The sequence below is a fragment of the Falco cherrug genome, chromosome 3, assembly GCF_023634085.1.
Source record: "Falco cherrug isolate bFalChe1 chromosome 3, bFalChe1.pri, whole genome shotgun sequence".
Classification (NCBI taxonomy): domain Eukaryota; kingdom Metazoa; phylum Chordata; class Aves; order Falconiformes; family Falconidae; genus Falco; species Falco cherrug.
The window spans coordinates 20848319-20871555 of NC_073699.1; the positions used below are offsets into that span (position 1 = coordinate 20848319).

At 42.8% G+C, this 23237-nt stretch overlaps 1 protein-coding gene and 1 long non-coding RNA gene across 7 annotated transcripts in view; one reads left to right on the forward strand and one right to left on the reverse strand.

The window, feature by feature from the left end:
- The window catches only part of LOC114014524 (uncharacterized), a 59775-nt gene that overhangs the window by 11392 nt on the left and 25146 nt on the right, over nucleotides 1-23237 (forward strand). For 5 of the 6 annotated variants that reach the window (XR_008731193.1, XR_008731195.1, XR_003558049.2 and 2 more), the window contains one exon: nucleotides 16788-16866. The exons of the other annotated variant lie outside the window; for it this stretch is intronic. This is a non-coding gene — a long non-coding RNA (uncharacterized LOC114014524). The remainder of the gene's footprint in view (nucleotides 1-16787; nucleotides 16867-23237) is intronic. 6 annotated transcript variants of the gene reach the window in all.
- Nucleotides 1292-22958, reverse strand: COLEC10 (collectin subfamily member 10). The gene is made up of 6 exons (XM_005434429.3): nucleotides 21498-22958; nucleotides 10083-10154; nucleotides 8531-8602; nucleotides 6507-6560; nucleotides 5123-5218; nucleotides 1292-3656 (listed from the first exon to the last, which is right to left on the reverse strand). Exons 1-6 carry the CDS (start codon nucleotides 21643-21645, stop codon nucleotides 3265-3267), a joined length of 834 nt encoding a protein of 277 aa, XP_005434486.2. The 5' UTR covers nucleotides 21646-22958; the 3' UTR covers nucleotides 1292-3264.

Here is a 23237-nt window from a genome sequence, read left to right on the forward strand (position 1 = left end):
GGTAAAATGATTTAGGTGTCAAGCTCTAACAGACCATAAATCCTGAATAGTCAGGCACCATTTCCTGTGCTCCTGGCTCCATCCACTTCACGTAGAAACCTAAGGTACTTTACCCACCACACTGAATTTCCATTGGCTAGCAGCGAAACCTGTGATATAGTCCACATTCTTAATTATAACAAGCATTATTTTTTTTTCTGCAAAATACAGCTATAATATTTGAGTTAGTGCAGGCTCAAGCCTGCGTCCGCATGGCGCAGTGCAGGGCTGTGTGGACCTACCTGCCAGGTTTCCTGTGTGGGACAGCCTTTTATTGTTTGGCTTGGCCTATGAGTTAGGCTTCTTGGCAAAAGTTATTAACTGGGACCCAGTGCTGCAGGAACGGGTTGCACAAGCAGCTGATCACACTTCAGCCTGGCTAGCTTGAACATCTGTGCTGTGCTCCTCTGCCCTGCTGTCCCCCTTCTGTAGTTAGCAAAGGAACAGCCACGCCAGGTCTACTTGCTTCAACTGGTATAGCCTTGCCCAATGTTATGTGAATACGTAGTGGGTATGAGGGTTAGTTTTATTGAATTTTTTTCTATTTTAAAAAGGACAAAGCTGGTGTGGTAGGAGAGGAGGAGGATGGAGGAACTGGGCAGTTCTGGCCTTTCTATTGCAGAAACCCAGCACAAGTTCCTTGCTTGCTTCCCTCAGCCATACAGCCAGAGGCTGCCACAGTCACTCTTTCCCATACATGGAGGATACTCCAGGATTACTTATAACTCACAGTCTCCTAAAAGTATCAGAGTTTCAGTTTAGATAGGTATTCCCTTATTTTGTACATGAAGGAGAGAACCTGATCCAATCTCAGGCAGAGCTTGATCCTGCAGCAATGTATTGCTCCTCTTTCACCTTCTCTCAGCTCTGGATTCCTCCTAAAGAACAGGAAAATGGCCTGTTCGTGATGGCTATAGCTTTAAAGACATCTCTGGATTTTGTTAGCCAGTGGTCTCAGCATGGCCAGAAGGTTTCCCAAGTTTGAACCCCCAGTCTGGCAAGCATGTTTTGGTGACTTTTTGGGTTAGAAGTAAAGATGAGGTGTGGAGAATGTATCAGTGTGATTGTGCCTACCCACAGGGAAGTTACTATGCCACTTCTGCATGACTAGTAAGGACTTGACCTGCTGTGAGTGAGGCTAGCAGCCCTGGGCTTGAACTTCTAAAAGGCATTACTTTTGCTCAAGAAACCTTGCCTTGAATTAGTCATTAATTCTTTATCATAACCCATTAATGATTCTAAACCCAAAGTGTTTAGCTTAATTGAGTTTATTACTATAGATCCTAAAAAGTGTAACTCTGCTTAGTTTTGGGGAGTATCAATTCCCAGGAAGGGAACAATTCAGGATGAGTTATTTGTGCTAAGTGAACCTGTTTGCCCAAATACTCTCATAGCATAGCAGGGGAGCAATGAAAAGAAATGTGGTCCCACCCCTTCATTCACGGGTCTGAACAGTTTCCAGGAAGGAGTGTAACTACACAGGTAATCTGCTGGTAGCAACAGGTGGTTTTCTGGAGGAACAAATGGCAGAGAAACTGGATTACAAGAGTGGTTCTGAGTCACAAGAGTGTCCTGGGGTGCTCCTGCACTGGTCATTGCTCAGAGATTAGCTTGGAGTCAAACTAACAACCAGCTAAATGGTTTGGAGGATTTTCTTGTTGAGGGTGAGGCTGAGGAAGTATGACGGATGTGTAGTTCCCTTTGCAGTGTTGTACACAGCAGTAGAAGGGAGGCTTGGAGCTGACCCTCTGCATTACGAGCTGGTGGCATGGCCACCTCTCTGTATACCCAGATGAAGACTACGTGCAACTGGTGCTCAGAGTGATCTGCAGGCTAAATCGCTGCACTGTGCCTAGTGTCTAGCATTCTCCTTAGCCTCCAGATATCATTCCTTCATTTTTAGTGTCACGTAGGAAACAAAATCTATAGACCTTCATTGCAGGGGCCCTGGGGTTTCCCTTGACTGTGTAACCCTCTGCTGTGAGGAAAGGTGAACCATGACTAAGAACAGGCTCGCTTCTGAAGGCAAAATGGTTGCTGTGTTTGAAGAAAGAGCCTCTTCAGTATTATCAAAGATAGGAAAATATGATCCATTATGGGCATACTGACATGGAGATATGAGTAGCCAGGCACTGACAGCAACGCCTTCACACTTACTGCTCATCATTTGTGGAGAGTCCCACTAAAGTGCATGACTAAGTTGCTCTCCCACACCTTTGCAACATAGGAAGAAGCTATAGAACAGCCTTTATCCCCCTAAATATCCCCCAGATTCAGGTGTGGTTGAACTGGCTACTGAGTTAGGGGGATAACATGTTCCTAGAATCACTTGTTAAACCGGCAATGCACGTTGGTATAGCTGATACTATGTGTGCCTGTTTACAGCCTACAGCAGTGGTGTTGCTTCCTTTCCATCGTTCTCTTTGGGCTAGAGTTTTCTACGTTTTTCACAGATTTTGGGGGCCATCGGAGACTAGAACTGTTCCATCTCTTCTTGGGTTGCCTACAAGTTGTGCAGGCTTGCATGCAGATTGCTAAGTTAATTCCTCACACCTCAGATCAGCCTGATGGATGACAGTTGGAAGCAGAGATAAGCAAGTCCTCCCCTGCATGTCGGGCAACATAATTGCACAGTCAAATTAAGAAGAGTATAAAAAATTCTAATAAAAATTTGCAGTTGGCCCTGCTTTGCATGGGCAATTCAACCAGATGACCTCCAGAGACTCCTTCCAACTTAAATTACTATATGATTCTAGCAAAAGAAGGATATTTTTAAGAGAAACTGCAAATCTGTTCTCCCAGTTCTGAAGTCACCAAGGAAATACTGGGACTTCTGTGCAGGTCAGAGATGAGTAAAGATCACACTCTTCCCATCTGTGAATTTTGCAAAGCACATCAGTAACTTAATACACCAGTGGTTACTATTTCTGGCATTAATGAAATCATATTCACCTCTGCATGCTCTAAATTTGTCCCTAAATTACACATAGAAATGCCCACCTTAAATTCCACATAGAAATTAAAAATTCCCAACCAGCTGGATGCCTTCTGCAGACCTGTGCTGACTTTATGGTCACTGTCATCTTGACAGTAGTTACTCTTGCTTAACCCAGTGAAGTGAAGGCTGGATTGAGCCCTGTCCCTGGTTGTCTGCTCTCCCTACAGTGGATGAATGAGGAGGGTTATTGTATGTACAGCAGGTGCCACGCATATTCTGCGGCATTTTTATTTCCTCTTCTTGAGGAATTCACAGACGAAGTAGATGGTGACTTGGCACTCAGAGTCATTCCACTCTCCTGTGCTGAGCATTTCCACACAGTCCTCGCGGCCAGCTGGGTCGTGAGGCTCCCCTTCCTTCCAGTTACTGTAGTTCTGCAGCGGGCTGTTGTCTGCGTACACAAACTGTCCTTCTTTTTCCATGTCGTTCAGCCCAATGAAGGCTCGGAAGAGGCCACTGTTGGAAATGTAGTCAGCGATCAGGGCATTGGTTGCCTCATCTTTAGGCATGGCCAGTGTTCCTCCTCTGTCCCTGCAGTGGATCAAGGCTTCTCTGTAATTCTTCTCTTCTTTCACGATGTAATAGAATTTTTCGTCTGTCTCCCTGATACCTGCTATAACTTTAAAGGGGAAAAAAATTTGCTTAACGGCATGTCAACGGTTATTGAAAGTGCTTCTGTTCCAATATAACAATGAGATGATTTCTACATTCTAACTAATTAAAGAGAGAGAGGAAAAGTATTCCCACCTTCGAATTTGTGATGAACGATGAGGACATGATCAGGAACTGATGATAGGAATGGGACTGAAAGGCACCTTGCACACGTTCGGACAAGAACTATTCAGTCTTGATTGGCGTGTGTCTACTGTGACACTTAAATTTTACTTCATGGATATCTAGTACTAATCAAATCAAGGCATGCTGAATGGTCAAATAGCAATGTCTAACTCTGGATCACCTACATTGCATGTTTTTGAATACAAATTGTGAAAGAGTGCCCTGGGATAGAAATGCAGGATAAAGATCATTTTTCAGGCCTTTTCCATATAGAGGAAAGTTAATGTGACTGCTAAAATAAGACATTTTAAATACAGCTCTGATATTCAGAGCAGCTATAGCCATTAAGTGGCATTGACTAGGAAGAAAACTGTGGCTGCTCAGCAGGTTTAAAAGGCAAACTTCTGAACCAGTGTATATCCCAGCGAATCAAGCAGCACCCGGGAGCAGCCTGGACAGCTGGAAGTTGATTGTCCCTGCTGATGGATTGCTGATGGTCCTGAGCAGAGCTTTGGCCTGGAGCGATTAACACTCTCCCAAACAATTCAGGAGTTACCTCAGGAATAGTTTAGGAGTTAGTAAAGGGACGCTCCTGGTGCTATGGCATTCAGTTTTGTAGGATTTGTAACACAGATGCGGGCTGTTCTGTGCTGGTTGCCCACAGTGCCAGAGAAAAGTCTCAAACATGTTTTATTTACTGATGCAGACCTAGTCTTAGAAGCAGGGGTGAAGCCTTCTCAAAATCTCTGCTATGCCAGGAAATATACTTCCTTCCTTTCAAGTGGGGGCAGTTTACATGGTCTGCCTGACAGTGCTGCCTGCAAATGTGGCTTCTTATAACCCACATCTTTGAGTGTCGGTCCCTTGTTACAGCAAAATGATGCTTGCACTGAGGGGAGCACTAGGAGTACTGTGTCTGCAGCCTTCCTGTGCAGCAGAAACATCAAGAGGTTACTCTTGCTTTTCCTGCCTGTCTGGAGCAGATTGGCACAAACCTCTCTGTTTCACTGCCTGAGTGGCTGTTGAGCCTGAGCAGGCTGATGGTGCAGAGGCAGTTAGTGAGCCATGCCTTGTGCTTTTCATGATTCTTTCTGTTGTGCTGTTGGTAATTTCTGTATTGGTTTTGCTTTTAGTCATCTGCTGCTGATATCCTTACAGGTATAATAATAATTCAGAGTGCCTCACACAGTGGGACCCTCTCTTTGGGTCACCTGTGGATGTGGCCATAGAGCAGCAATGGTAGAAGAATAGCAATGATAAATGTTATAGGAACCAAATAAATCACATCAAATATATAAGGATCCTTACCGTTCTTCACAAACTTGATGGACGTGTTAAGACGAGCAACATTGATATTCAGTTGTCCAACAACTCTGCGGTATCTTCCACAGTCACAGACCGTGCCTGGTGCAATACAAGGGATAGAGGACTTATCTGTTTAGAAGCATTTGTGCTTGTGCTTGGAGAGTCATCTGTAGCTCACTTCCAAACCTTCTGAAGACCTCCACTCCATTTGCGGAGAGCCAGTCTCACCCCGCCCCGCTGGCCATACTTCTGTTCATTTAACCCCCTTAATATTTCGGCTCTGTACACTCCCTTGCTAATTGGCTTAAGAATCCCTGCTTTTAAAAACATGGATAGAAGTGTTAGCTATCTTCTTTCCACCCATATCAGTATGGGATTTGCACATCCTCTGACCCTTTCATCATTATTGATTCCATCTAGCTGCAGAGGTGTGACTTGTCATGGTGATCACTACAGTGTTACATCTGAATGCCGAAGGGATACCTTTGTATCTGTAAACAGCACAGGTTCCCTGGCCTTCTAATAGAAACAACAGCATCCATGAAATGGGGAACTGCTGCTTTCTCGGTGAAGGAGTTTTGTGAGTATGCATAGAGGTGGGATTGGCAAAACTTTGGTAGAAAGGCTATGTTAGTGAATTGCTGCACTCAGCTGTGGTACAGCGGTAACAGTCAATACCAATTCAAATAATCAATAACTTTCAAGTACTGAAGTCTCAGTTATATATTTGTTGGTAAACTGAAATTTGGCTTGGTATAGGTTTTGTTTGTTCCTCTGTTATCCTCAGGAAGAAAATAAGTTGTGAATGATTTCCCATTAAGAACCAAATGGGCATTGCATATGAAATCTCTTAAAAATGAACACAGCTGTATTTTCAAGGTGGGAAAACATTCAAGGTTATTAGGACTGAGAAGAACTTTCTGGATCATCAGGTCCAAATTCTCCTCCTGTAAGAAAATGCATTGCATTCCTTTGACAATAGATTATGCTTTATCTAAAATCACTTATTTTTTCGTCCCCATGCTCCTATTAGGAAACTCATAAAGGACTTCATGCCTTTGGTATTCAGACACTTTTTTCTAGTTTCTAGTGTAAATGTACTGCTGGCCTGTGTATGTGTTAGTTTTTATGGTATTAAACATTGCTATTAGTTTAGGTGACTCTTCTCCATATTTTGTGCATGTTGGCATATTCATAGGCATCAGTCATATCCCTACCCAAGCCTTCATTTTGCTGAACAAAACTTTTTCAGTCTCTTCCTGTTCATTTCATCTATTCTTAAATTTTTCCATTGGCCTCAAAATCTGCTGAAACTCAAGACAAGCCAATCCTGAAATCAAAGACCCAGCAGACTTGAGCATTCTGCAGAGAAAGATACATAGCATACCTGCTCTTCCCTTTTTTCCAGAAACCCCCGATAAGCCTTTGGCTCCTTTGTCACCTGAATAAAGAGGAAAATATATTCTCAGATCTCAGACAGTGCACATGTCAGGGGAGCTTATTTGAAAAACCTGTTTAATAATATATTAACGGTGTGCTTCCCTCATGTACTGTACTGGTAGATGTGCCAAGTCAAACAAACCGTGATTAATTCTGTTGTACGGAAATAAGGAGAACCCTTTAATAGCTAACTCGCTGATAACACAGGCATCTTGCGTGCTGCTGGTTCCTGGTACCACTTACTTTAAATATAAACTGCAAAATGATCCAGAGAGGCCGAAAGCACTCAAGAAATCTGAAAGGTGAGACCTGGGTTCTCTCATTGCCTTGCAGGACAGAGCCCTTCCCTGCGTTCAGTAGCTCCGTGATGGGCTGAGGCAACACATGAGGGTGATGTGCACTAAGCCACTGAATTCATGTGTGCAACAGATTGTGCGTGTGGGCAGCACTTAGCACCTGCACAAAATAAGGTCAGTAAGGAGCAGCATTTAATTTCAGATATAGTTCATGGAAATGCGATTTATTTTCATCCAACTGCTTTCCTCTTCTGTAAATCGTAAAAATGGTAGAAATACTGCTCCAAGCTGTGCTACTAGATAAGTGGAGGTGACTAGCTTTTTAAAAAATCTCAGCTGTAATTTGGGTCAGGAACAGCTGGACTTTTTCTGAAATTCATGTCAGCTGTTCTTTTATGAATTAAAACCTTCAGAGGTCAAAAATACTAATGTTTGCTCTGCCTTGTTGATGGCTATTTTTTGATGTGCTTTTTCCTTTATATGGTTGTGGGTTTTAAAAGACATTTTAATTGGCATTGCTTGACACTGCACACTTACAAGCTGAAATTTCAGGGCTGCTTCATTAAGAACTTAAATTTTAATGGTAGGTTTAAGCAGTGACTTAGTGACTTTTGCTTCTGCAGAAAAAAAGAAAGAAAATGAGGAAAACTAGGAGACAATAAAGTATACGTTCAGGTTGAAAGAGAGCTTGATTTGAAGGCTCAGGGCATTGGTTTACTTACAGGTAAAGATAACAAATTTGTGGGATTCTTAAATTCTAGTCTCCTTTGGAGACTGAAGACATCTTAGGAGATAGCTATCTGTGTTTTCATTTGTCTAGGTACTTCTGAAAATTAGTCCCTCAGGCCAAATTCTTTTGTTCTTCTCTGACACGGAGGCTGGCTAAAGGCCATCAAAGGTTTATTAAAAACATTGGCTTGAGAAGCTCCCCAGATTGTTCCACCTGCTCACCCTCATACCTGGATTGATGTGCTGGTTAGAGACCACAGAGTTCCCCTGGGGATGGTGGAGTCCCTGCTCAGCTTTCAAGACAGGTCTCCTTCTGGCAGAAGTAGTATTTCTTCTTAAGCAACTCTTTAGGAATACTGGTAAGGAATGCCTGAGCTTCTTCTCAGACAACTGGAGCATAATTTCATTAAATTATTGTCCAGGTAGTCTTGGGGTCTACCTTGATTTGCAAGTAGTTGTCATCCCTGGTTATGTTGAATGCTTTCTTATAACTCCTAAAATCCTTTCCTTACTAAGCTGTCCTGTGCGTTACTTGCTCACGTGTCGCACAGCAGGGCAGGAGACAAGGTGTAGCATCCTGAGCAGCAGCAGAATATTGACTTAGGCCTTCAGCATCCAAAGCAGAGACTTGAATTGGGCTTGCCCTTTTAGATCATTCAGAGGATTTACTCCACAAGGGTGAGATTTCTTCCTTCCTCTTTTACCATTAAAGAGGATTGACTTCTTAACTCATAAAGCAAATTATTTTAGCCAAGTAAGTCGGATATATTGCATGTGGGAAATAAAACAAGAATATCTCAGCTCTCGTCACCAATCTTTAGGCATAACTGTATTTGGAGAGCACTGGTCACAGCTGTTATTTGGTATTACTCCATACCTGGAACTCTCACAAAATACATATTTACTTTGAGGGAAAAAACAAGAAAATTCCCAGACCAGAGCTTACCCTTTCCACCAATTGGACCAATTTTTCCAAGCATTCCCTGGTCACCAACATCCCCCACAGGTCCTTTGTTTCCTAAGAGAAGAAATAAAGAGGAAAAGAGTATGGATGCTTTCTGTCATTTCTTTCCCAAGGCACTATTTAGGTCTCTACTGCTGCTATTTTTCCTGAGCGTGGCCAGTCTGCATGTGTGGCAAAGTTGAAATGAGTGGAGCCCCGAGGGCGTTTGGAGGACAGCGCAGGTCTCTGCTACTGTAGGATACAACAGTAGGACATTGCAAGGCACCTTCATAACTGAGCTGCCTGTTCAAATGCCCCAAACCGTCATGTTTTCTTACAGAAAATGCAAACTAAAACTGTTAGTGAGTATTCAAATACTGATTTTACTTCACAGCCAAACCAGGCCAACAGCAGGTTTTATTTGGGTGTTTTTTTCTCCACCCCAGACAAAAGCCTTTCCTTTTTGACTTGAGGTAAAGTCCTCACAGCTTTGCTGGAAATCATTCTCAAAGCAGGACTGCAAACAGGGAGCTACTTGTTTTGCTGTATGTGCTTTCCCAGTCCTCAGAGCACCAAAGTTTAAGTTCTAAAATAGTTGGCTAATGATGACAGCCCAATTTAGGGAATCTTAGTTTCCACACTGAATTTAAAATCACTAAGATGATTCATAAATGGTTGGTTACCCCATTTCCTTGTATCTTACCTGATCTTCTTTTTAAGGTAAGAAGCAAAATCATAGGAATGTATTTAAAAATGGATATTTTTTTAATTATTATAACAATAATAACAGGGCGATTTTAAAGTTTCTATAAAACTATAAAAAACTTTTCTGATTAGCCTGAAACCACTATCAGGGAAGAAAGACCATGGATATGCATGATCATTAAATTCTAATGATAAATCAAGCTTTTGAATTAGAGTATGCAAACAAGGCTGACACCATCACATCTAGTGCTTCCGAATGCTCTGCCCAGCTCACACTATGGACAGGGGATAGGTTTAATAGAGCTGAGTCCCAAGACATCTACAACTCCTTGTTCTCAGCTTAGATGCTGTTTGATCAGAGAAACCTTGTGTCAGAGTATATGCCTCTGTTTGCTTTTCTGCAAAACAAGGACAACTGAGACTGAATTTTATTGAGCATCCTGATCTATTACTAGGAAATAACCCTCAAAATTCAGTTTCAACTAAAGGATCATTTCAGTAAGAGAACAGTAATCTTGCTGATTATACATATGATTTGGATAATGATTATACATACGATCTGGGCATTCTGGGTCACACTCATGACAGCCACTTGAGAGAGCAGCAGTGCATGTACTGGTTTATTACATGACTCTTTGAATTTATTGCCATATATAGCTGTATTACCATATCAGTAGGAATTGCACCAAGCTCTCCAAGTATTGTTAGGTTTACTGATTAATGTTTGACAAGATTGTGAAATCCACTGGTGCAACAGGAATGAAAAGCATTAAACTGATCCTGTGCACCAGTACAGTTGTGTATAAAGGCATTCATATACTAGCAGCAGCCAACAAATGGTTATAAATACCTTTTGGTCCTTTTGGTCCAACCTTGCCTTGTTTACCCACTTCTCCTCTATCTCCTTTTTCACCTTCATCACCTTCCAAAAAAAAGAAGAATAAAGCATCATGGTATGTTTCTCTCAGTGCAGTAAGTGCAACTATCCATCCTTAAAGTAAATTTAACATTTTTTTTTTTTTCCCTAATAATTTCTTTGTATTTCACGTTGATGGCACAGTAACCATAGGATAAATTTCCAGAGAAGAGCTGATGAATCTGACTGTCATTAGGGAAAGCTAAAACCTTTCCTTTTGGAGTGGCTATTCCAATATGAGAATTGTACAACACAAATTTCTAGTCCCACCTTTTAAGACATATTAGCTATAAAGCAGATAAATAAGCCAGTCTTTCTCTGTTGGAAAACCTGTTCGCACAAAGACGAACTGCCAGGGCAACCAATAGGAATTTATTAATTGTTTCTGGTAACTCTCTTCGTGGTGACTCTGTGTTCAAGGTATGCAGATGCTTTTGGAATGCAGGAATGTAAATATGTTGAAATAGTTCTTAACATAGGCCTTAGTATGGCAGAAGTCTTGCCTTTAGTTTTTGACAAGTGACATTTATATGTTGATATAACCAGCGTGTTTTGCAATTACTCCAATGCTTTATTTTGAAAATGAGATACAGAGTATCTGTAAGAGGTAAAATCATTGCATTTATTACAGTAGTACAGAGATTTCTCCAGATGAGATCAAGACCCTGTATCACAGGTTCCTGTACAGCACTATATAGTTACTGTTGTAAGAGACAGTCTTGCTGAACAACTTACAGTCCAAAGGAGCAAGACAGCAATTAGTAGGAAAGAAATGTTATCTCCTTCCTTTGGTAGCATACAATTTTGCTTCACATTATTGCAGGAAATTGGAGGCATAACTGGAGTTGATTTTCTTACCTTGTACTTCTTCATTTTTAGTCAAATCCCAAGAACATCTTTCCTCATTTTTTTTTCAGACAAATACTGAGGGTGGGGGACAACCACCTTTGCACCCCTCTGCACCAAGTGACCATCACTGAATACAAGCAGCCTTCCACGGGCTCTCTGTCCCCTGCTCCCTCTCCCCCCATTCCCTGCCCTTGCCTGCAATAAACCTTGCGGTGCAGTGGGAAGCAGTGCCACGGTCACTTGGCCAAGCCAGGTTCTCACGTGTGAGTGGCAGCCAGTTGTGTCTGTGCCTGCAGCCCAGAAGGGGAGAAAAGGCTGCATGCAGTTCAGCGTATCGGAGGCCCAAGGGAGGGAAGACTGCCTGGATGTCAGCAAAAGAGAAGTGAGGCCTGAACGTTATGTGACAAGACCAGTAACCTGTCTCCCTGAGGATGGTGCCTCCAGCCTGGGCAGAAGGTGTTCAGGGAACTGGGTGTGCTGAAGGTGACTATGACCCATGCAGTGGTTTAAGGGCCTGAAGGGCTTGCCTGAGCCAAGCACTGCATCTAGACCACTCATGAACAGCCACTAGTGATTCTTCCCTGCACAGATGAGTCTTGTGCCTTTTAAACCCATTTATATTTTTGGCCCCTTGAATAAATATCCTGTGGCAAAGAGGTCAATGATTTGATTATGTGCTGGTGAAGAAAATAGCTTCCCATGGTTGCTTGAAGACTGATAGTTTCATTGAGTCTCATTCTTATTTTCAGAAAAATACTGCCCACTGATTCCTGATGTACCTTCTCCTACTGCTGTAGCCACAGGGCTGTAGCGTATTGTGGGCTCTTCTGTGGGGTGATGACAGATGAGAAGTGATGTGCATCAATTGTGGGCTCTTCTGTGGGGTGATGACAGATGAGAAATGATGTGTATGAATTGCAGCATATAAAATGAAGTATTAGCTGTTCGGCTCCTTTCCATGTCAGTTACATGGACTGGGCTGAGTCTGTGCCTGTACCCTGAAAAAAACTTCAGTGTTGGGACTCTGTGGTGGAAGGCAGAGTGGCCCCGTTAGTCAGGATGCCCTCTCGGCAGAGTGGCCAGTGTTGCAAACTGAGGAAAATAAAGGGCTGAACTGTTGGGGGAGGAGGCATTTGCTAGAGGGATGGACCGGGAGGAAGCATGACACGGTGTGTATGCTGGCTCCATCAGGCACCCTGTTTGTTTTTAACACCGTCTGCTACAGGACAAAGTAGGAAGAGAAAAGGCTATAAGCAGTCAGCAATACAAATTTTAAACATCTCTATTTTCACTGGTTCTTAAAATACTGGAAAAATCACTATATATTTCCAAATGCCAAGCTCCTTAGATATGCAGCTGAAGCTGCAGGGCTGAGCCTGGAGCTGGTGGAAGGATGCCTGCTTGTACTGGGTTCTTGTCTACAGATCATCAAACAGCAGAGCCAGGGAACGTGCAGTTTAATTTTGCTGTTGACCTTAGTGCTAACAACATTTACAACTGGTAAACCAAGAAATTGTCCTTTCCAAACCCATCTATGAAACCCTTGAGAAAAGTGCAAAAGTAATTTCTCAGTAGTTCAGAAATTCAGAAAAGATTCCCAGAGTCTGACAAAGGGCTTGAGAAATGAAATTCCAGCAGAAGGTTAAGAGCTGATCTGATCACAGTCTGCAGACCTGTACAGGGCGGAAATTTGTGATAACAGAAAGGAAGAAGGGTGTGATTCAAAGGCTGGAAAAGCTGGATGGGTCCTGACTAAGAAATGCAACATGGGGATATTTAACAATTGGACTGCACTCTCTGGCAGGGGAGGGGGACGTAGGAGGCTTTTCATGTCCAACCTTGTCTCATGCAATAAATTCCTTTGTGTAAGATACGCTGTAACTCTGTGTCTGGTGTAGAAACGCTGAGGGAGTTTCTCTGGCCTGCGTCACACAGGAGAGCAAACCAGATTCCTACTGACCTTCCAAACCAGGGCTTGTAACCCTGGCAGTCCTCGTCACCTCTCAAACCAGCTGGTTCCATTCTTTGTGGCTTGCAGACTGCTCTGTTGGGTTAAAGGCTCTAGAGAAACTGTTTGCTGCAGAAGGAAAATCTCTGTGTGGGAAAGATGCTTTTTTTGTTTGGTTGGTTGGGTTTTTTTTTTGGTTTTTTTTGCAAGAAGCATTGCTTAGGCAGTTAATCTTAGAAATAGATCCCAGGAAAGAAAGTCAATATGCAAGTGGAGAAGCTGTGATTACTTGCCAAAGATGTTTTCCTCCAATCTCACTTTCAACATTTCGAGCCACTGAAGTGGCTTTTTTCTGAGACTTTAGAACAAGCTTTTCACACACGGGGCTGCTGGAGATGAAGCTGGGTTGCCCTGTATAGGCCATCAGACTGAGCACCGACAGGTGAGAGGGGTAAAAGGTGTGGGAAAGTTTGTTCTGGACGCGTTGAGAGATTAGGGAGTGTCTCAACTTTTATAGCTAATATGTCATGTAGTCCCAGTTTTTACTCAAGCCCTCTAAAAGCCTAAGGGAGAGGGAAGTAAGACCTACCACCTGTTTCATCTTGGCTACACTCTGCCGTAGGTTCTTTACATAGGAAAATGGGAAGAATGATAATTTGTGTGTCTGTAAGGGCGGGAAATCCTGCCCTTCTCCCCATACGGCACCTGAGAATGGGTAGGCCATTACAAAGCAAGGGTAGAAATACAGTATTAATTAGTGGTACCATCTCATTGTTAATTTAAGACTGGATTAAGCCCAGTGCTTGCTAATACAGTGGTAGAATTATAAATGCTCCTTTAGGTGTTGCTTACAGTGCTCTCAAATTTGGGCAGGACACGTGAACCCTTGGGTTATGCTCCCCCCGTGTGGTCTCGCTATGATTTGCAACCAGGTAGGAGGGCTTGTGGAGGGCTTGTGAGGGGGTGGTCGACTTTGTTTTGGGCAGGGGTTGAGCTGGCTTCATTTCTAATTTAGAAGTATCGCTCCCTTTCCTGTGTGACTTCACGTGGACAGGTAATCCCACTGTATCAGGCACTTTTTTTGTACTGTACCAGAAAAAAAAAAAAATCTAAATCCTGTCAGTACTCTGTAATGTGTTTTTGAATTTTGTAGTACTGTGCTTTGTGCAACGTGAGATTTCTTGCAGAAAAACCCCTTCTGATCCCTGACTTCATATGCTTGTAGTCTATACCTAGATGTTAACCTCTCCTTTGTGCTGCTTCACACTTGAGGCAGTGTCAGGTTAAGTTTTAACCTAATTAGCAGATCGTCACCTTAAAACTGTGGTTGCAAGGATGTCAGATAATGCACTGCAGTGGCATTTGAAGCATGGGTGAAGCACTTGGACCCAGTAGCTGAAGCAAGACCATTTCTCAACCTTATTAGTATTCCCTCAAGCTGATTCACTTCTGTGTTACAGATTTAAAATACCAGACTATTAAAATGAACACATGCAACAATAAATGATTAGACTTCTCCAGCTTGGGACTGTGCAAGACAGAAAGAAAGCAGAAGCCATAAGCAGTAAATGACTTTCGCAGCCATTAGAAAATTCTAATTGTAATTGAGAGGGAACTCCACTCCTTCCTTCTCCTATAAACAAGCTCAGGAAAATGCTGAAGGTCTAATAATCAGCAGGATTTTTAGGTGGTTGAAAGGGGTTCTGCCTTTTTAGGAGTTTCACTAAATAACACAGTTTTGAGAGGTTACATTTGGTAAGGATATAATTAGTAAGAATTTACTGACCTTCAAGTGACTTAGCTTTCCCTGATGAATCTTTTGTAGGCAATTTATCCGGTTTGTATTCACCAGTTAAGGAAGTTTTCAGGTTAAATTTTTCACATATATTTAGTGACTCTCCAAGTCTTGTGTTCAAGGGCTGACCCTGGTTCTTAGAGAAGCAGGGTGTAATCCCTGGGGATTATGTAGTCCACATTTATCTATAGAGACAGCCCTGCATCAGAGTGAGAGCATGTCTGCAGGTAGCCTAAAGGCTGAAGCTGGGAGAAGACTTCTAGCTGGGTTTATGCACGTGTTCTTCACTCGGACGTCTGCTGAGAGACTCCCCAGGGTCCACACAGGGTTTTATTGAGGCGCTTCATCAGGTGTGCTGGCAAGTCATGGCCTCATGTCAGCTCCAGTTCCTGTCCCCTGACCAAAAATACTACAGAAATCTTAATGCTCTCTCAGCCTCTCTTTTGCAGGTATACCTTCCTCCACCCTCTAGGGCATACCCAGCTTTCAAATAATAGAAACATCACTTATGCTGGGCATATTCAGAATTGAAAAAAGCCACCAGCAGCCAAAAAGTCCTTGAGAAGCCCTGGGGGCATGACTTACTTGCTGTGAGAGGGGGGAAGGATGTTGAATTTTGATCAGTATGCACATGGATGCTTTGCACTGCTTGCCTTGGATGCATTTAGCATTCCTAGGCTTAGCCAATGTCCCACCACAAAGGCTTTGTATGGAATCTGTTATGCAGTTTTACCTTCTTGATCTTGCAGGGGACAGTCCTGCTGAGCTCCATGTTCCATGCTCATAGTTCCACCTGAACTGGCGTGGGGACCCTCCCCACCTCTACAGACAGCATGTGAAGAGTGTAGGTGACTTCTGCCTGTCCTGGGTGTTAAACTAAAGGGATAAGGAGATGTGCACCATTCTGAAGCCTTGAGAACCCTCCAGGAGCAACCGAATCCCTTGCCCTCCTGGAAGACAGCTGGAGAATTAGCTCTGCAGCCTACAGACACTGAGTGACCCTGAGCACGGGGAACCTTTGCAGCATTTGCGCATGCAGTCTCTGTTGAGAGGTTTTGTCACCAGAGGGAGTCACGGACTCCAAGAAATAAGCAAATACAGCCCAGTTTGTCTTTCCAGTGTACAAGCGCGTCACAGCTACATCAATGGAAAGCCTTACGATTCCCTCTAATTTCACTTTCAGTGTCTTTGAGATCCTTAGGAAATTTCCTGTGGCAGTGGGGATTCTTGCTTTCAAGCTATACGTGGCTAGGGAGGACAGCGTTTCTTGACATTTTCTGCCTCTCTGACATGATGTCCTCTTCCCTGTCCTTCCCCCCTTCGGCCCTCAGCACTGGCCTGCGTGCCTCCTTCCCCTCTGCCTGATGTTGAGCACTCTTCTGACTCTCTGTTGAAGGAATTCAGCTCACTAAACAGAGGAATATATCAATAAAGCGAATACACATTTTTAGTGAGTGAGCTAATCAGCTCAGGGAAAAGTCTGATGAGTAAACAGCTGAGGCAGCACAAGGTGAAGGTAGAACCGCGTGGTCAGAGCGAGGGAAGAAGATGCTGGGCCTCCCTTTTTAGCAGAAGTGTTGATGACGTGTGTACATCTGTACACCTGACAGATGAATGCAGCTGTAGTGTGCAACTGCAACTAGTCACTGTCCCAGGTGTCCTGCAGGAATATGCAGGGCTCGGGCTCCCACAGACTGCACCGTTCTTGGAATGTCTGTCTTCACCCGGCTCCAAATTAGACAACAGGAACCCTTCCCTGATGAAATAGAAAGGGTCTTCAAAAATAAATGGATTCCCTGCTCACTTTTCTGCTTTCCACTTACGAACATCCATTGACTTCGGTAGAAACACCCTCTTCTCCTGTTGCATTGTGTGAGCCAGACCCAAGCCTTCACTAGGCTCACTGAAGCTCTGCTGACTTGTACTGTTCGAAAGTGTGGGCCTTTGTGCATGACTGGGACATACGTTATCTTTTTAGTAACACAGAAATAGTTTAAATTATTCCTGAGTCTCCTTTGACTTGATCTGCCTGATTTAATTTTCCCAGCCTGTTCCCCTGCCATTCTGACATGATCTCAGAGACCTGTGGAATACAGTGGCTTCAGTGAGGAATCAGACTGACACTGGTAAGAAGTACTGACCCAGTATCTTTGAATTTGTGTATTTAAGTCCCCACATACATGCTTTGTAGTTCAGGCTGATAAACTTCAGAAACTTAATGTTTGCTAAAATGAAGAAGTCTAAAAGCCATGAAAAATAGAATTTTATGTTGAAATTAAAGGGCTCTTCAGATCAAACATGAGGCGCTAAGAGGGAAGTTTAGTTATAGGTTTGAACAGCTTATAGGATGTGGTAAGGCATTTTATATTTTCAGAAGGAAATGCGGATAACAGCATATCTGGTTTCTGAGAGAGTTTGAGATTTTCCAGGAGTGGAATTGCGTAAGCACAATTAAAGCTGAGAGATGGACAGCTATACTGGAGACCACAGTAAATGCTATTTTGAGGCACCAGCCAATGTCACAGAGTTTATAAGCATCATTTGTCAGAAATAATAATAAGGAAACGTTCTACATCTAAATTGCTATGGGAAACTCCCGGCATTCTTCAGATTTCATCTCATTCCAGTTTCTCAACCTGGATCTGATTCAAGACCTTTGAAGTTCCTGTGTCTGGATTTCAAAGGAAATAAGCTGAGACCTGTGACAGCAAGATCTAGAGCCAGGCTTCTTAAGCACTGAGCTTCCATGAATCCACATGAAATCAGCTTCTGCAGAGCCAGCCCCCACCACAGTCATCTTTTCATCCTGCTCATGCTTTTAATAGGAGTTTATGAGTCAAAGTTTTGTGCCCTCTGCGTATTTCTGCCCTCATGTTGTTGCTTATTGATTTATGCAGAGCAGGTCAGACCCATCTCATCTATGTCAACAGCTCACTTAAAGCTTCCTTTGCAGGTTAGACAAAACAGAGCTTGCAGTCTCCAGGCAAGAGCAGGCTAGAAGAAAGGACAGAGCCAGAACACCAGTCGAAGGCAAATCCCAGGGGAGCAGCACCTGGTGTTCCTGCCACTGCCAGGACATGGACCAACAACTTGTGCTTTTGCTCTCACTGCATTATCTGCTGCCTCCCCATAGTCCCAGGTCCTCTCTCTGCAGCAGCAACAGACCAGCCTGCTTCCAGGCTTGGAAGGGTAGAAAGTAAGTGGTAGGGACATGACTAATGTTGCTATGCCAAGCACTTGGCTGCTCTGAGAAATTAATTGGGTATTTTTATGCTTGATCTGGTTCTCTTCGGGTCCAAGAAGTCAGTGGGGTACAGAACTTGGCCCTTATTGCCTTAGTTACTCAGCTGTGGATCAGTATTACCTAATGTAAGTTTTTAGAGGTCCTGTGCCATAGCAGTCCAGCTAAGACCAAGTTGTCCCTAAACATCTCAGATCAAACACAAAGAGTCACTACTTATGAATACTGAAAATCTGTTTTGGTCCAAAACATGTGTGTTTTTTTAATTTTAAATTTTTTGTTTCCTAGGGTATTTCAATAAGGGTCCTATAAAATTCCTCACACATTTCAATTTTTAACTTCTATTGAAGCCAGACTACTGTGTACCTCAAAAGCTTTTTCAGGAAGGTAGAACAAGACAGCTATTGCACTAGGGCTGTATTCATTAACATAATCCCCACTTTCTGAGAAGAAACCTGAGCATCACCTAGAAAAGGAAGCTCAGAAAGGAGTGCCAGCTTTTGCTTTTCTCTTGTTCTACTTTTTCCCTTTTTCTGGAGTGCCCTTTAGAAAATTTACTTGCATAATTCTTTACAAACAGACTTCAGCTTTCATTTGCTTGCACCAGTGATAGAAAAACAGCAGGTAGATGCAGGGGATTGCAAGGCACCTGGCTAGCATCATGCAGAACCACCAGAGGTCAGACTCCAACTCCTATTCATATCTAACGCCGAGCAGTTTAATTCACACTGACTTCTATCATTGCAACAGACAGTGCAAAAGGCTAACAGGACCATTACTGCATTCCTTCTGTTCCTTGGAGACTACATCTTTCCAGAGTATTTTCTATCTCTTTGTGTTATACAGAACGGCCTCTGGTTTTGCCTCATGCTTTTTTGGCAATTGATGGGACTGTCACAACTGATTTGAAGACTTTCCTGATAGGCAGCCTGGAATTACCCTTTCTTTTCATCCCATCACTCATATCATACTTCTCTTGTGACATCTCAGGTGTGAGCATAACAAAGAGTATATTTTTGAAGGAGAAAAGAATTTGGCTTGCACAAATTAACTTGGACAAATTACCTGTGGCTTGTACAAGTAAGCGGTCAGTTCTCCGCAACAGTAATGACCCTTTCTGAACAGGTGAGTTTCAGGGGCAGCATGCAGAGAGTTGAGTGTTTGCTTCTGTAGCAACTGTGAATGCCTACATAATGGAGAAATCCGACCTCCAGCAGTGCAAGAAACAGTGCAGTTTATAAATTCTGAGCCTCTCCAGACAACCTCATTTCTCTCTCAGCTTTCTCCTCTCCATTGCACTGTGTGATGGAAACAGCAGTATGGCTGCCATACAGCACCAGGAACCATCCCACTGGTAGCCCACGGATTAGATCTAGCCTACAGGACAACTTGTGCCTTGCACTGGGATAGGTGAGGTGTAGGAAGTCTTACAGCTATTGAATACCTTTTAATTCCTTGCACTTCTAGTTCCTTTGGCCCATTAGACACTTCCATGTTCATATGAAAGGAGGAAGTTGCCACAACAGGAATCTGTTACCTATGGTGCTAAGAAGCTGGCCAACATACTGTGCAAGCTCAGCACCTCTGTCTTGTGGGAGCACCACTGTGCTCTACCATAGCTGAAGATGCTGAGTGGATGGCGATGAGGGATAGAAACTTGTGCAGATCAAAAGCCATTTTGGGGAGAATGGTGGACAAAGGGCCACAACAGATGTAGCACAGAAAATAAAACTACAGTAACAAAAGTCAGAGGCTTGTCCATTATTGATATTAAAGTTTGAGCAGCAGAATATTGCCTGTGGCTGTGGTGTGATTGTAAACTGGGGACCATGTGTTCTGAGTCCACAGACATAAGATAGATAGAGGAAAACTGGCAGCAGAGCAGACTTTCTTCTGCCATATTAGGTCAACATGCCTCATCCTTGAAAGCAAGGGATGCCTGGGGAGTAACAGGGTAGTTAACTCAGCCTGCTCAAGTCTTTAATTGCCCATCTGACTGGCATTCAAAACAACTGTCCCGGATGAACTCAGCTGCTAGGAACTGAAATTAGTCTATAGAAATGTATCACCATAGACTGCAAAATGTATTTGATGACCTGCAATGGATGTGAGCCAGTAATTTGGAGGTGATTTTCTTGATACTCCTTTTACCAATTGTGGACCTTGAGCATGGTAATCTAATTTTAAAGTAGTAGTGAGGACCGTGCCAATATACTGTTTGGCTCCTCTCGTGTGTTGGTGTAAGCCAGGAGGCAGCAGGACTGACTGGTAATGACTAAATCCTGACTTTCTCAGGATCACACTTGCAAAGAACCATAATACTTAACCTTTAAATGCTCCCTCTACAAGCTAGACCACAGAAACCAGCTGGAGTCTCAGCTAGTCTTGTGTTGTCACCAGACCACCTCATTAGCCTTGTGACTTGTTAAACACAATTCTGTCAAACTTTGTTCTCCAGCCTGCCATTATTCAGATACTAACTAAACAAACTCCCACTAGCTCCCTTGGGGATCATTACATCTCTCTGCATTTATGCTGTGGCAGCAAAAGTTTAAGCTTGGATTGTAATCATAAAGGAATTAACTTGCTGATTAAAAATGGTCCTTTAAGCAACATGCATTTGAATAATCCATCATAAAAACAAATGAATCTGTAGCAGTGCTTTTGACTTGGTAATCTTTTTTCTGCTTAAAATTTAAATCAGTTGCATTTTTTTCTCTCGGTCTGTAGCCTATAGAAAAATTACAATAAATTACTAAAAAGAAAGCAATAGTTCAAACTGCAATAGCCATGGTGTGGAATATGTATTTTAGGTCCGTCACTGCAAGATAGGTTTGTGCATCAAGGACCTAATTTTTGGCCAAGATACCCTCCAGGCAGTTCCATTAACGTTAGTTGTGTTACACAAAAAGTAAGTTAATGCAGAAAATTTGGTTTCAGATATTTGCAAATTGTTTTGAAGATAAAAGACCTGCACATGCCAGAGCTGATCTAGTTCTTGCTGAAATCTGTAGCGAAGGTCCTGTTTAATTCAACAACAGCTGCTGGATCAGGTCTGATGAATGCAGCAGAGCTGTGTTTACAAGTAAACATTTGGAAATAATGACAGTTCAGTCATTTTAAATATAGCATATCTCTCCCTACCTGTAGGTGCAAAGTGAACTGTTCACAGTTCACAATAGGTGCCTATTTTTAGACAAAGTCACTCAATTTGTGGCTGCTAGCTGTACTGTTTGTGTGATGAATACAAGAAGAGATTTATGTGCCTGGAGAAAGATGCAAAAGGACATGTCTAACATATATGAGCGTATAGTTGCTGAAACTAAAGAAAAGCAAATTTAAGTCTTGCTTCATCACTTTCCCCCATCACAGTTCCGCTTTTCTAGATGTTTGTACAGTCTGCAATAATTCACATCTTTCATCCCCAGCCCATGCCACAAGCCCTCCATGTCTCTATTTTTAAAAATCAGCCTTTATCGGTACTGGTCTCAGCATTAGCAACCTGATACTCCTCACCTTTTGGTCCAGGTAAAATTGTGTGTGTCGAGCAGACATCTGTTGTAGGTCGATTGTCAACATCAAACCCCAAAATCTGAACTTGGAAGATAAAAAGCACTAGTAGGATCCCGTATTTCCTTAGCTGTTGTTCTTTCTTGCTGCTCATCCTTGCAGCTTCTCAGGAAATGCCTTTCGTTGTTACAGTCTTAACAAATGCAGCTGACTCAAAAATAAATGCTCCACTAACTGAAACAGTGCAAAGATTGGGAGCTACATGCAAGAACAGCTAAATAAAGTGAAGAAAGGAGTTTGATGATGCTGTAGTTATTTCTGTCCTGCACATTATCCAGGGTATTTATTTAACACTGACAGCTGTTTATTCCAATTTATCTCTTATCTGTGAGATGTTTAGCTGCTTTTGGCATGGAAAATTTCTTCAATATATGGGAATATCTCTTTTGTAATATTTTTTTTTTTCCTTTCTGCACTGGCTCTTCATGCCCAGATTTTCGCTTACTCAAGAGACAAAAGACCTCAGTATTGCATCCAAGTGAGTACTTATTAGTTATAGGATACTTGTGTTTGGTTGTGTGCTGGAAGAGTAATGCAGACTCCATATAACATGTAGAGAGGCTTTTCCACAAAAACTTTCCTCCAAGGAGACTATTAGTGACAACAGACAAACTGCCAGGCTGCTGTGGGTGGAAGTCACTGATGTTATTTCACTCCTTTTGGGTGCCATGTATGCATTGTCCCCAGAGTAGCAAATGAAAGTTGATGTTATCAATGGGTGTTCAAGCCAGAAACCCACAAGTGATGGTTTTGTGCTGACAGATTGCTCCACAATGATTGCTCCAAGCCCAGATTATGTTGGTAGACACGGTACAGACTTCAGGATTGAAGTCACAGAGCAGGATGAGCTTGACTGACTGCAGTACCTCCTGTCATATCACCTTTCCCCTGTGTTGGGAGAGGCCATATATCTGGACAGTGGCGTAGCATAGGTCCCAGAAGAATGTCATCCTTGGGTTGTCCAGGAAGCTGAAGGTGGTTCAGATCTGCTTGAGGTAGCTGTCAGGTTTTCAGTTGGGTGCTGAAACCAGGTGTAGGAGGCCTCTTGGATAGAGGAACAGGTAGCACTCAAAACTGCTGTATACCCTCTTGGAAGGAGTTGTGACAGCTACCCATCCGTGTGAAATCCCTTCCCAGAAAAAAGTCTAGCTTTCTCTTAGGGAGGGCACAGTAACAAAGGACAGCAGACCATTCAAGGTAGCCTGGCAGAAAAGAAAGGGGAGATAACTTTTTGTAATCTTTTCAGGAATGTCATTAACTTCTGGTTTCTCACACAATGAAGGAGACAGCTACTTGAAAAGCTGAACTAAGCTTTTGAACTGGCTAGCATGTGAGAGCACATTTGCTTTCCATTCTAGGCAAAAAAATGTATTTCCTATGATCATAGCTTTTGAGATGCTTTCTTCATTATTTAAGATAGTATTAGTTCCTGGCCGTACAACGTTTCATCCTTTTGGCAGACAGAATAAGTAGCAACACTGATGTAAAAGCAAATTCCTTTTCTTAAAGGCTGAAGGAAGGCTTTGATTTCAAGCTTTCATCTGGGATGAAATGTTGGCCAAAGTCCCAAGAGGGGTCAAGACACTCCTCTCCCTTTTTCTTTCTAGCCTGGTCGCAGACTGTCCCACTTTTCAAAACACTTTTCTTTTTTGTTAAACTGTATACAGTACTTTTCAGAAATAAATA